The sequence below is a fragment of the Bos indicus genome, chromosome 24, assembly GCF_029378745.1.
Source record: "Bos indicus isolate NIAB-ARS_2022 breed Sahiwal x Tharparkar chromosome 24, NIAB-ARS_B.indTharparkar_mat_pri_1.0, whole genome shotgun sequence".
NCBI lineage: Eukaryota > Metazoa > Chordata > Mammalia > Artiodactyla > Bovidae > Bos > Bos indicus.
The window spans coordinates 25,460,223-25,474,701 of record NC_091783.1 but is presented as its reverse complement, the minus strand read 5'-3'; the positions used below and the strand labels follow the sequence as shown (position 1 = coordinate 25,474,701).

General features: G+C 38.1%; 1 protein-coding gene across 2 annotated transcripts in view; it reads left to right on the top strand.

Annotated features, from left to right (window-relative positions):
* RNF138 (ring finger protein 138) overlaps positions 1-14,479 on the top strand; it is a 41,302-nt gene that overhangs the window by 11,034 nt on the left and 15,789 nt on the right. For both annotated transcript variants that reach the window (XM_070778771.1, XM_019986934.2), the window contains exon 3: positions 13,943-14,108. In XM_070778771.1, coding sequence (XP_070634872.1) covers positions 13,943-14,108 — 166 coding nt within the window. The remainder of the gene's footprint in view (positions 1-13,942; positions 14,109-14,479) is intronic.

Here is a 14,479-nt window from a genome sequence, read left to right as displayed (position 1 = left end):
GTTCAGTTTCTTTTGCCTATGTTTTTAAATTAGATTATTTGCTTTTTCCTTTTCAGCTTTGAGACTTCTTTATGTATTCTAGATACTACTCCTTTGTTAGATACATGATTTACAATTTTTTCCCCCCAGTCTTTGGATTCTCTTTTTGTCTTTTTAACAGTCTTTGCACAGTAAACATTTAGGATTTCTATAATGTCCACTTTATCAATTTTTCCTCTTGTGAAATGTGTTTTCAACATTAAGTCTAAGAACTCTGTCTAGCTCTGTATTCTAAATATTTTCTACCTTTTTCTGAAAGGTTTATGTTTTACATTTTGCTCTGTGAATTGGTCTCCTAGGACTGCTATGACAAATTACTACAAACTTGGTGACTTTAAAACAGAAATGAATTTTTTCACAGTTCTGTAGGATAGAAGTTTGAAATCAATTTGAGTTGGCCAAAGTCAAGGTGTTGGCAGGGCCTTGAGAAGCTGGGGGCCACATCACTCCAGTCTTGGCCTCCATCTCAGTATGGCTTTTCTTCTGTGTGTTTGTGTCAGATCTCCTTCTGCCTCTTTTACAAAGACTTGTAGCATTTGGGACCCACTTGGATAATCTCAGCTAATTTCTTCATCCCCAAGCCTTAACGGTAATCAGATCTCTTATAATATAAGGTGATACTATCTTCTCCTGGGAATTAGGAAGTGACTATATCTTTGGATGGCCATAACCCACTTTACTACAGTCTGTGATCTGTTTTGAATTAACTTTATATAAAGGGGCAGTTTGAGTGGAGTTTATTTTTTTGGTCTATGGATTTCTAGTTGCTCTAGCATCATTTATTAAAAAGTCTATCTTTCCTTCATTAAGCTGTTTTTGCACCTTTGTAAATCAGTTTTGCTTTCTAAGATATATTTTTACCGGTCTTTAAGAAGTAGTTTTAGTGTCTATTTAAAGGATAGCTGTGCATAGTTACTAAGATTTGACTTAGGGTTTTTTATTTTTGGCCAAGCCACACAGTTTGCATGATCTCAGTTTCTTGACCAGGAATTGAACCCAGGCCACAGAAATGAAGGCTTGAAATCCCAACCACTAGGCCAGCAGAGAACTTCCCCAAATCTTATTCCTATTGTCACTTGTTGTATCCACCTCTGCCCCACAGTTCCCCAGTATATATCACTATTTCTTTGGTATCTTTTCAGAAGTTTTACATATACATAAGCAAATCTGAACATATATTCTTTCCCTTCCCGTAGCATAGTGTACATAAAAATTGTATTCATACTTGCTTACAGCATTTCCCTTAGGGAATATAAAATATAAATAAAGCTAAAATACTCTTTCATGGTTATTGTAATGAGTAGTGTGTACTTTTTTCAGACTAAATTAAAACTTTACATAGAGTATTCTTTCAGATGTTCACATTTGAGTTTTGCCCCAGTCCCATTTTTCCCATAAACTCTTTGATTTTTACTGGATGACTTTGCATAGTGCAGTCATTTCTAGGAATGCATGTGTAATTTTACCAGAACTGAGTCTTTCAGAGAGTAAAAGTGCTAACTTTTCTGAGTGTATTTGTGTGTTATCCCAAAGAATGCTGGTATAGAAATATTAATATCAGACAGTACAATTCAGATAGCATGATAAGAAAGAAGGTCATTTCAGTTGGAAAAAAGAAATAATCATGAACTTTTTTGCAGCCACCAACATAATTGTAGATGAGAGCTGACAATTGTTGGGAAGAATTGACAGACCTCGAATTTTTCATCCTTTTAAATGGAACCAGTTTTCACTGGGCCTTAGGAAGTCAAGTGGGCCTTAGGAAGCATCACTATGAACAAAGCTAGTGGAGGTGAAGGAATTCCAGTTGAGCTATTTGAAATCCTAAAAGATGATGCTGTGAAAGTGCTGCACTCAATATGCCAGCACATATGGAAAACTCAGCAGTGGCCACAGGATTGGAAAAGGTCAGTTTTTATTCCAATCCCAAAGAAAGGCAATGCCAAAGAGTGTTCAAACTAACACACATTTGTACTCATCTCACACGCTAGCAGAGTAATGCTCAAAATTCTCCTAGCCAGGCTTCAACAATACATGAACCATGAACTGTCAGATGTTCAAGCTGGATTTAGAAAAGGCAGAGGAACCAGAGGTCAAATTGCCAGTATCCGTTGGATCATAAAATAAGCAAGTGAGTTCCAGAAAAACGTCTCCTTTATTGACTATGCCAAAGCTTTTGATTGTGTGGATCACAACAAACTGTGGAAAATTCTGAAAGAGATGGGAATACCAGACCACCTTACCTGCCTCCTTAGAAATCTATATGCAGGTCAAGAAGCAACAGTTAGAACCAGACATGGAACATCAGACTGATTCCAAATTGGGAAAGGGGTACATCAAGGCTGTGTATTGTTACCCTGCTTATTTAACTTATATCTAGAGTACATTATGCGAAATGCCGAGCTGGATGAAGCACAAGCTGGAATCAAAATTGCTGGGAGAAATATCAATAACCTCAGATATGCAGATGACACCACCCTTATGGCAGAAAGTGAAGAGGAACTAAAAAACCTCTTGATGAAAACGAAGGAGGAGAGTAAAAGAGTTGGCTTAAAGCTCAACATTCAAAAAACTAATATCATGATATCCAGTCCCATCAGTTCATGCGAAATAGATGGGGAAACAATGGAAACAGTGATAGACTTTATTTTTTTGGTCTCCAAAATCACTGCAGATGGTGACTGCAGCCATGAAATGATAAGATGTGTGCTCCTTGGAAGAAAAGCTATGACCAACCTACACAGCATATTAAAAATCAGATATTACTTAGCTGACAAAGGTCTGTATAGTCAAATCTATGGTTTTTCCAGTAGCCATGTGTGGATGGACCCTGGTGGTCTGCAGTCCAGGGGGTTGCTAAGAGTCGGACACGACTGAGCGACTTCACTTTCACTTTTATGCATTGGAGAAGGAAATGGCAACCCATTCCAGTGTTCTTGCCTGGAGAATCTCAGGGACGGGGGAGCCTGGTGGGCTGCCGTCTATGGGGTTGCACAGAGTTGGGCATGACTGAAGTGACTTAGCAGCAGTAGCAGCATGTGTGGATGTGACAGTTGAACTATAAAGAAAGCCGAGCACCAAAGAATTGATGCTTTTGACTTGTGGTGTTGGAGAAGACTCTTGAGAGTCCCTTGGACTGCAAGGAGATCAAAGTAGTCCATCTTAAAGGAAGTCAGTCCTGAATATTCATTGGAAGGACTGATGTTGAAGCTGAAACTCTACTACTTTGGCCACTTCATGCAAAGAACTGACTCATTGGAAAAGACCCTGGTACTGGGAGAAATTGAAGGAAGAGGAGAAGGGGACGACAGAGAATGAGATGGTTGGATGGCATCACCAACTCGATGGACATGAGTTTGAGCAAGCTCTGGGTGATGGTGATGGACAAGGAGGCTTGGCGTGCTGCAGTCCATGGTGTCACAAAGAGTCAGACATGACTGAGGATAATTACGTTACAGTATTGTGGTTTTTGCCACATATTGACATGAATCAGCCACGGGTGCACATTTGACCCCCCGCTATCCGGAATCCCCCTCCTACTTCCTCTCCACCACATTCCTCTAGGTTGCCCCAGAGCACCGGCTTTGAGTACCCTGCTTCATGCATTGAACTTGCCTTGGTCATCTCTTTTACATATGGTAATATGCATATTTCAGTAATATTCTCTCAAATCATTCCACCCTTGCCTATCCCAAAGTCCAAAAGTCTGTTCGTTACATCTGTGTCTCTTTTGCTGCCTTGTATATAGGATCGTTGTTACCATCTTTCTAAATTCCATATATATGCATTAATATGCTGTATTGGTATTTCTCTTTCTGACTTACTTCACTCTGTACAATAGGATCCAGTTTCATCCACTTTATTAAAACTGATTCAAAAGCATTCCTTTTTATAGCTGAGTAATATTCCATTGTGTATATGTACCCGCTTAGCCATTCATCTGCCCATGGATATCTAGGTTGCTTCCATGTCTTAGCTGTTGTAAACGGCTCAATGAACTGTTTATAAGTGCTCAATGAACATTGGGGTACATTTGTGTTTTGGTTCTGGTTTCCTCGGTGTGTATGCCCAGCAGTGGGATTGCTGGGTTGTATGGAAGTTCTATTTACAGTTTTTTAAGGAATCTCCACACTGTTCTCCATAGTGGCTATACCAGTTTGCGTTCCCAACAACAGTGTAAGAGGGTTGCCGTCTCTCCAGCATTTATTGTTCGTAGACTTTTGATGGCGGCCTTTCTGACTGTTGTGAGATGATACCTCATTGTGGTTTTCATTTGCATTTCTCTAATAATGATTGATGTTAAGCATCTTTTCATGTGTTTATTAGCCATCTGTATGTCTTCTTTGGAGAAATGTCTTTAGTTCTTTGGCCCACTTTTTTGATGGGGTTCGTTTTTCTGGTGTTGAGCTGCATGAGCTGCTTGTATACTTTGGAGATTAATTCTTTGTTGGGTGTTTCATTTGCTATTATTTTCTCCCATTTGGAATGCTGCATTTTCACCTTGCTAATAGTTTCCTTTGCCGTGCAAAAGCTCTTAAGATTAATTAGGTCGGGAATGGCAAACCACTTCAGTATTCTTGCCTTGAGAACCCCATGAACAGTATGAAAAGGCAAAATGATAGGATACTGAAAGAGAAACTCCCCAGGTCAGTAGGTGCCCAATATGCTACTGGAGATCAGTGGAGAAATAACTCCAGAAAGAATGAAGGGATGGAGCCAAAGCAAAAACAATACCCAGCTGTGGATGTGACTGGTAATAGAAGCAAGGTCCGATGCTGTAAAGAGCAATATTGCATAGGAACCTGGAATGTCAGGGCCATGAATCAAGGCAAATTGGAAGTGGTCAGAGATGGCAAGAGTGAATGTCGACATTCTAGGAATCAGCGAACTGAAATGGACTGGAATGGGTGAATTTAACTCAGATGACCATTATATCTCCTACTGCGGGCAGGAATCCCTCAGAAGAAATGGAGTGGCCATCATGGTCAACAAAAGAGTCCGAAATGCAGTACTTGGATGCAATCTCAAAAACGACAGAATGGTCTCTGTTCGTTTCCAAGGCAAACCATTCAATATCAGAGTAATCCAAGTCTATGTCTCAACCAGTAATGCTGAAGAAGCTGAAGTTGAACGGTTCTATGAAGACCTACAAGACCTTTTAGAACTAACACCCAAAAAAGATGTCCTTTTCATTATAGGGGACTGGAATGCAAAAGTAGGAAGTCAAGAAACACCTGGAGTAACAGGCACATTTGGCCTTGAAATACGGAATGAAGCAGGGCAAATACTAAATAGAGTTTTGCCAAGAAAATGCACTGATCATAACAAACACCCTCTTCCAAAAACACAAGAGAAGACTCTATACATGGACATCACCAGATGGTCAACACTGAAATCAGACTGATTATATTCTGTGCAGCCAAAGATGGAGAAGCTCTATACAGTCAGCAAAAACAAGACCGGGAGCTGAGTGGCTCAAATCATGAACTCCTTATTGCCAAATTCAGACTGAAATTGAAGAAAGTAGGGAAAACCACTAGACCATTCAGGTATGACCTAAATCAAATCCCTTATGATTATACAGTGGAAGTGAGAAATAGATTTAAGGGCCTAGATCTGATAGATAGAGTGCCTGATGAACTATGGAATGAGGTTTGTGACATTGTACAGGAGACAGGGATCAAGACCATCCCCATGGAAAAGAAATGCAAAAAAGCAAAATGGCTGTCTGGGGAGGCCTTACAAATAGCTGTGAAAAGAAGAGAAGCGAAAAGCAAAGGAGAAAAGGAAAGATATAAACATCTGAATGCAGAGTTCCAAAGAATAGCAAGAAGAGATAAGAAAGCCTTCTTCAGTGACCAATGCAAAGAAATAGAGGAAAACAACAGAATGGGAAAGACTAGGGATCTCTTCAAGAAAATCAGAGATACCAAAGGAACATTTAATGCAAAGATGGGCTCGATAAAGGACAGAAATGGTATGGACCTAACAGAAGCAGAAGATATTAAGAAGAGATGGCAAGAATACACAGAAGAACTGTACAAAAAAGATCTTCACGACCCAGATAATCACGGTGGTGTGATCACTGACCTAGAGCCAGACATCCTGGAATGTGAAGTCAAGTGGGCCTTAGAAAGCATCACTACGAACAAAGCTAGTGGAGGTGATGGAAGTCCAGTTGAGCTATTCCAAATCCTGAAAGATGATTCTGTGAAAGTGCTGCACTCAATATGCCAGCAAATTTGGAAAACTCCGCAGTGGCCACAGGACTGGAAAAGGTCAGTTTTCATTCCAGTCCCAAAGAAAGGCAATGCCAAAGAATGCTCAAACTACCACACAATTGCGCTCATCTCACACGCTAGTAAAGTAATGCTCAAAATTCTCCAAGCCACGCTTCAGCAATACCTGAACCGTGAACTTCCTGATGTTCAAGCTGGTTTTAGAAAAGGCAGAGGAACCAGAGATCAAATTGTCAACCTCTGCTGGATCATGGAAAAAGCAAGAGAGTTCCGGAAAAAACATCTATTTCTGCTTTATTGACTATGCCAAAGCCTTTGGCTGTATGGATCACAAGAAACTGTGGAAAATTCTGAAAGAGATGGGAATTCCAGACCACCTGATCTGCTTCTTGAGAAATTTGTATGCAGGTCAGGAAGCAACAATTAGAACTGGACGTGGAACAACAGACTGGTTCCAAATAGGAAAATGAGTTGGTCATGGCTGTATATTGTCACCCTGTTTATTTAACTTATATGCCGAGTACAAAATGAGAAACACTGGACTGGAAGAAACACAAGCTGGAATCAAGATTGCCAGGAGAAATATCAATAACGTCAGATATGCAGATGACACAACCCTTATGGCAGAAAGTGAAGAGCAACTAAAAAGCCTCTTGATGAAAGTGAAAGTGGAAAGTGAAAAAGTTGGCTTAAAGCTCAACATACAGAAAATGAAGATCATGGCATCCGGTCCCATCAGTTCATGGGAAATAGATGGGGAAACAGTGGAAACAGTGTCAGACTATTTTTCTGGGCTCCAAAATCACTATAGGTGGTGACTGCAGCCATGAAATTAAAAGACGCTTACTCCTTGGAAGGAAAGTTATGACCAACCTAGATAGCATATTCAAAAGCAGAGACATTACTTTGCCAACAAAGATTCGTTTGGTCAAGGCTATGGTTTTTCCTGTGGTCATGTATGGATGTGAGAGTTGGACTGTGAAGTAAGCTGAGCACCAAAGAATTGATGCTTTTGAACTGTGGTGTTGGAGAAGACTGTTGAGAGTCCCTTGGACTGCAAGGAGATCCAGCCAGTCCATTCTGAAGGAGATCAGCCCTGGGATTTCTTTGGAAGGAATGATGCTAAAGCTGAAACTCCAGTACTTGGGCCACCTCATGCGAAGAGTTGACTCATTGGAAAAGTCTCTGATGCTGGGAGGGATTGGGGGCAAGAGGAGAAGGGAACTACAGAGGATGAGATGGCTGGATGGCATCACTGACTCGATGGACGTGAGTCTCAGTGAACTCTGGGAGTTGGTGATGGACAGGGAGGCCTGGGGTGCTGCGATTCATGGGGTCGCAAAGAGTCGGACACGACTGAGGGACTGATATCTGATCTGATCTGATCTGATATAGAGGTCTTTTGTTTCTTTAGGTAGATTTATTCACAAATATTTTATTCTTTTCATTGCAATTGTAAATGGGATTGTTTTTCTTAATATCTCTTTTTTTATTGTTTGTGTATAGGAATGTGAGGCATTTCTGTGTATTAATTTTATATCCTGTAATTTTAGTATATTTATTGATTAGCTCTAGTAATTTTTTGGTGGTATCTTTAAGGTTTTCTCTGTAGAGGATCATGTCCTCTGCAAACACTGAGAGTTTTGCTGCTTCTATTCCACTCTGGATTCCTTTTATTTCTTTTTCTTCTCCGATTGCTGTGGCTAGGACTTCTAAAACTATGTTGAATAGTAGTGGTGAGCGTGGGCTCCCTTGTCTTGTTCCTAAATTTAGAGAAAATGCTTTCAATTTTTTGCCATTGAGGATAATGTTTGCTCTGGGTTTTATTATATTGAGGTGGAGGCTTCCCTCATAGCTCAGTTGGTAAAGAATCTGCCTGCAGTGCAGGAGACCTGGGTTTCATTCCTGGGTTGGGAAGATCATGTGGAGGAGAGAATGGCGACTCATTCCAGTATTCTTGCCTGGAGAACCCCATGGACAGAGGAGCCTGGCAGGCTACAGTCCATGGGATCACAAGAGTTGGACACGACTTAATGAGTAAACCACCACCATGTTCCTTCTATGCCTGCCTTCTGGAGAGTTTTTATTATAAATGGGTGTTGAATTTTGTCAAAGGCTTTCTCTGCATCTATTGAGTTAATCATATGGTTTTCATTTTTCAATTTGTTAATACGTTGTATCACATTGATTGATTTGTGAATATTGAAGAATTCTTGCATCCCTGGAATAAGGCCCTCTTGGTCATGATGTATGATCTTTTTAATATGTTGCTGGATTCTGTTTGCTAGAATTTTGTTGAGGATTTTTGCATCTTTGTTCATCAATGATAATGGCCTGTAGTTTTCTTTTTTCGTGGCATTCGTTACAAATATTTGTCTGGTTTTGGTATCAAGATGATGGTGGCCTCATAGAATGAGTTTGGGAGTTTGCCTTTCTCTGCAGTTTTCTGGAAGAGTTTGATTAGAATAGGTGTTAGCGTTTCTCTAAATTTTTGATAGAATTCACTTGTAATCCCATTTGGTCCTGGACGTTTGTTTGTTGGAAGATTTTTGATTACAGTTTTGATGTCTGTGCTTGTGATTGGTCTGTTTAGATTTTCTGTTTCTTTCTGGCTCAGTTTTGGAAGGTTATAGTTTTATAAGAATTTGTCCATTTTTTCCAAGTTGCCCATTTTTTGGCATATAGTTGCTCATAATAGTCTCTTATGATCTTTTGTGTTTGTGTTGTCTGTTGTGATTTCTCCATTTTTATTTCTAACTTTATTGATTTGATTCTTCTCCTTTTTTTTCCTGATGAGTCTGGCTAACAGTTTGTCTATTTTATGTATCTTCTCAAGAGTCAGCTTTTAGTTTTGTTGATCTTTGCTATAGTCTCTTTTGTTTCTTTTTCATTTACTTCTGCTCTTATTTTTATGATTTCTTTCCATTAACTTTGGGGTTCTTCTTTTCTTCCTTTTCTAGTTGCTTTACATTTGAAGTTAGGTTGCTTATTTGATGTTTCTCTTGTTTCCTGAGGTAAGCTTGTATTGCTGTGAACTTCCCTTTTAGCACTGCTTTTACTGAATCCCATAGGTGGTGTTGTGTGTTTTCGTTTTCATTTGTTTCTGTGCATATTTTGATTTCCTTTTTGATTTCTTCTGTGATCAGTCGGTTATTCAGGAGCGTATTGTTTAGCCTCCATATGTTTGTGTTTTTTGTAGTTTTTTTTTTTTTTTTTTTCCTTTCTGTAGTTGATATCTAATCTTACAACGTTGTGATCAGGAAAGATGCTTGAAATCATTTCATTTTTAAAATTTACCGTGGCTAGATTTGTGGCGCAGGATGTGATCTCTCCTGGAGAATGATCTGTGTTCACTTGAAAGAAAGGTGAAATCCACTGTTTTTGGATGAAATGCCCTGTAGATATCAACTAGATCTAATTGGTCCATTGTATCATTTAGAGCTTGTGTTTCCTTGCTAATTTTCTGTTGGTTGTTTTATCCATAGGTGTAAGTGGAGTATTAAAGTCCCCCACTATTACTATGCTACTGTTAATTTCCCTTTTCATACTTGTTAGCATTTGCCTTACATATTGAGGTGCTCCTATGTTGGGTGCATATATGTTTATAATTATTATATTATATTCTTGGGTTGATTCCTTGATCATTGTGTAGTGTCCTTCTTTGTCTCTTGTCATAGTCTTTAAAGTCTACTTTATCTGAGTATTGCTGTTCCTACTTTTTTTTGGTCTCCAATATCTTTTTCCAGCCCCTCATTTTGTCTGTATGTGTCCCTAGGTTTGAGGTGGGTCTCTTGTAGACAGCATATTGTTTTTGTATCCATTTGGTTCCCTGGTGGCTCAGTGGTAAATCATCTGCTTGCAATGCAGGAGACCTGGGTTCGATCCCTGGTTGGAAAGATAGATATGCTCAGTTGAGTATACAGTAGAGAGCCCAGATAGGCTTTTGGTTTGTTTTATTTTAGGTCCTGTTAGAAGATAATTTAGTTATTTTTATAAGTTTAAAGATATTTACCCGTGTTTTTACTCCTAATTGAGAAAATTTAATTCCAGCTCAGTGAATTTTTTTCATACAGAGCACATCTGTGTATTCAACACCCATGTCAAACAACTAAACTCCAGGACTCCATCACCAGCACTTTAGAAACTCCTCACTTCTCTGAGCTGTATATCCCATTTCTTCAGGACACAGTGGTTTTGACTTTTAACAGTAGTCTTACCTGCTCTTTGATCTTTATAAGAGTAGAATCATGCACTTTGTAGTCTTTCATATCTGGCTTCCAAAGCTCAACATTGTTCATCTGAATTCATTCTCATTGCAGTATATTAGAGTTTCCATTTTGTGGATATGCTATAATGCTTATGCATTATTCTGTTGATGGACATTTGTGTTGTTGGCTGTTACATATAGTGTGGCAGTGAACTTCCCAGGACATTTCTTCTGATCATATATGCAAGTCAGTTGGGTATATACTTTGGAGTGAAATTACTGGTCTGTAATTGTGTGTGCTAAGTTGATTCAGTCGTGTCTGACTCTTTGCAATCCCATGGACTGCCCACCGGGCTTCTCTGTCCATGAGATTCTCCAGGCAAGAATACTGGAGTAGGTTGCCATCCCCTTCTCCAGGGGATCTTCCTGATGTAGGGATTAAACTCTAATCTCTTGAGGTTCCTGCATGGCAGGCAGATTCTTTACTGTTGAGCCATGGGGGGAAGCCCACTGGTCTATATTAGATTCTGCCAAATCGTTGTATTAATCTTCAAAATATTCATATCAGTTTATACTTTTATAACATTGAATGCAAATTTAGGTTGGTTTCACATCATCCTCAACACTTGGTATTTTCCACTTTTTTCATTTTGGTCACTCTGGTGGGTATGTAGTGTCATCAGATTGATACTATTTTAGATATTGAATAAGTGTACTTTGAAATTGTGCTTTATTTTATTTACTCCCCCCATACAACTTTTGTTTGTACATCAGGTTTCAAAAAATCTTTTAATATTCTGTGTTTATATTTTATTTGTAGTTAATTGTTAAGTTAGCCAGCATATTGACTAATTTACTTGCTGATAGTTATTCTAACCTGCTTCATTTTGTTCACTCATGCTCCATCAATTTTATGCATGGTTATCTTTTTTGTAATGAATTTTGTTGATACGAACTTAGTTTCAATTTTTCAAAACAATAATTTTTTATGTGTATCTATTGATGGCTGTATTGGGGCTTTGTTGCTGTGAGGGCACTTTTTTCCTAATTGTGGTGAGTGGGAGCTACTCTCCAGTTGCGGTGTACAGGCTTCTCATTGCTGTGGCTTCTCTGGTGAAGCGTGAGAAGCCATGCCTGTTCTTTGGTAGTTGCTGCACATTGACTCTTTAGTTGCGGCACATGGGCTCAGTAGTTGTGGCTCCTGGGCTCCAGAACACAGGCTTAGTAGTTGTGGCACATGGGCTTAGTTGCTCTGTGGCAGGTGGGATCTTCTTGGATCAGGATGGAACCTGTGTCTCCCACATTGGCAGGTGGATTCTTTAGCACTGAGCCACTAGGGAAGCCTGGCAGTTTCAATTTTTATTTAAAGAGAAATGTTAAGCTTAATAGTTTGGTGATGGCTTTACCTTTATCTCTTTAATTACTATTTCTTTTTGTTAGTTTACTAGACTCAGCTTCTATAACATTATTTACTCTTGTTCTTCTGGTTCTTTGAACCTTCCTTTAAATGTTTTTATTTCTCTAGATTGTTTCTTTAGTGTTTGTCTCATCTTGTCTGCTCTCCAAATATTCCCCCTAATTTTCATATCCATCTTTCTACTTGTTTACTGGATATTGTGCATTGAGGTTTTTGTAGGTGTTTTAAATTTGTACTTTTCCGTCAAACCAACTTTTCCAGTATTTCTCAACTTGGTTAATACTGTCACCTTTTACTCACTCTTCTCTTCCAGTGTTTCTTAACTTGGTTAATACAGTTACTTTTTACTCAGTCTTCAAAATCAGAAATGTTTTTCTTTCTCATTCTCCCACAAGTAATTGTCAAAAAGTCATATTTTATTTTTTAACTTAGGACTTTCCCTTCATACAGGATCATAGACACTGATAACTGTGTTTCTAAAATAGTGATCCTCTATTCCTCCTTCCTACCTCTCCCTTAATGTAGGCTGTATCATGGTCTAGACTATTGTTCCAGTTAGTCTTATGAGCTTTTTTTTGTCTGACTCTTCCTCTCCTTTTTTCTTTTTAACCGTCCCTCTGATTAAAGAATGCAAACATTGAAATAAAGAATTAAAATATGTTGTACTAAAAATTTACCAAAAAATGTAAAATTTCAGTTTTTAATTTAAACAATTAAACTTAAAGATGATGGTTTTTAAAGCTGAAAATGTCATTAAGAGTTTTGGAACACCTTCAGTAAGGATTTTGTTATTTATTGACAAGTTGCAGTTTAGAAATACAGAGCACTTATAAATTTTTCTCTCCTTTATGTCTGCGTATTATTATTATTTTTAAAAACTAGTGTTTTGACAACTGAAAAAAAAATCTCCCATCTAGTTTGTTTTGCATTTCTTTGACTCTTGTTTATGATGAGTATTTTTAATGTTTTAATGTATTGTGATCTCTTCTGTGCTACCTTAGTGATGTTACCTTATATTTATTGAGCACTTTCCTGACTGTCAAAAATACTGTAGTAAGTGTTTTTATACATGTAATAAGACTACATGACCTGTCTTAATCCTCTGAACAAGCCTGCCAAGTATACATAGAAACATTATTGTATGTGTGAGGAAACTGATTTTAAAGAAGAGTCACTTGTTCAATGCTACATAGTTGAGAAACTCAGAGTGATATGTTATCATACTTTTATCTCTCAACTTTGGTAGTATAGATGTGAAAGATTTGTATTTGTATTTATAGGGGTTTGGATTAAATGATTCTGGACCCCAGATAGAGATGGCTGTGATTTTTATCTGTTTTTTCTAAAAGCAAGAGGTTCAGCTTTGGTATTTGTTTAGGTTAGGGGAGAAGATTTTGGTGAATTTGGTTGCAATTAGAATGTTGGTTTTATATATTTAGAACTGGATGGATTCTCAAGTATTTCTCAAATCATGTTCCATTGCATATTGTGGGAATTTTCATATATCCTGACCACAGAAGTTTGGGCATCATTTGGTTTCTGTAGCAGAGAAACCTTAATAGCTTTGAATACTTCAGTTTCTGAAAAAGTTTCTGTAGGAGACATATTCATATCATGTAGAACAACATCTTGAAGTATATCAGTTTGAGACAAAAGCTCATGTGTGGTCCATTCTCTTATTTTGTTAGGGAAGGAAATGGAGACCCATTGTGATTAAGTGTGTCGCCTAAAAATCACACAGCTGCTAAGCAACACAGGATAGGATTCAGTCATTCTTTTGTACCATGCTTTCTCTGATTTTTCCTGTATTATGTTAAAAGTTAAAAGACTTATGTGTAGTTTCTTTTATATTCCCATCTAGTCCAGACACTAGTTTTATACTGAGAAAACTATATATATTAATATATAGTTTTAAAAATTCTAGGTTTATTCACATACAAATACCCTAGCATTATTACGTATTCATAACTGCTGTCTTTAATCATCAAAATGAAAAGAGTACTTTTTTCTATAGTAACGTGTCACATATGTTTGGTTTAGTTTTTGTAGAAAGTGTTTCCTGACTGCAATGAGAGAAAGCGGAATACATTGTCCCCTCTGTCGTGGAAATGTGACTAGAAGAGAGAGAGCATGTCCTGAACGGGCCTTAGACCTTGAAAATATCATGAGGAAATTTTCTGGTAGCTGCAGATGCTGTGCAAAACAGGTAGAGTAAATGTGATGTAGTTCTTTGAAAGTCAAACTTCTGTTTTGAGATTTCTGATTGAATTATCTTGGTGTGTACTGTTTTGAAGAAAAATTATTTAGGTTGGGAATAGGGTAAAAAAGGCCAGAAAAGTTATGGCTGTAGATCTTTCTAGATAATAAACTTACTGAGAACAGAGACCAGAAGATATGTCCTTGAATTTGCCATAATGTTTAGCATGGCATTTTTTCAAAATAATCACTCTTGATTTACCTACTAAATGAACTGAATGAACAAACTGCCATTTAACTCCCTTAAACCCCATTTCTGGTACACTTTGAGCTCTTAAGTAGTTTTTCTGGTAGCATTATTACTGTCATTTTGCCTGTAGA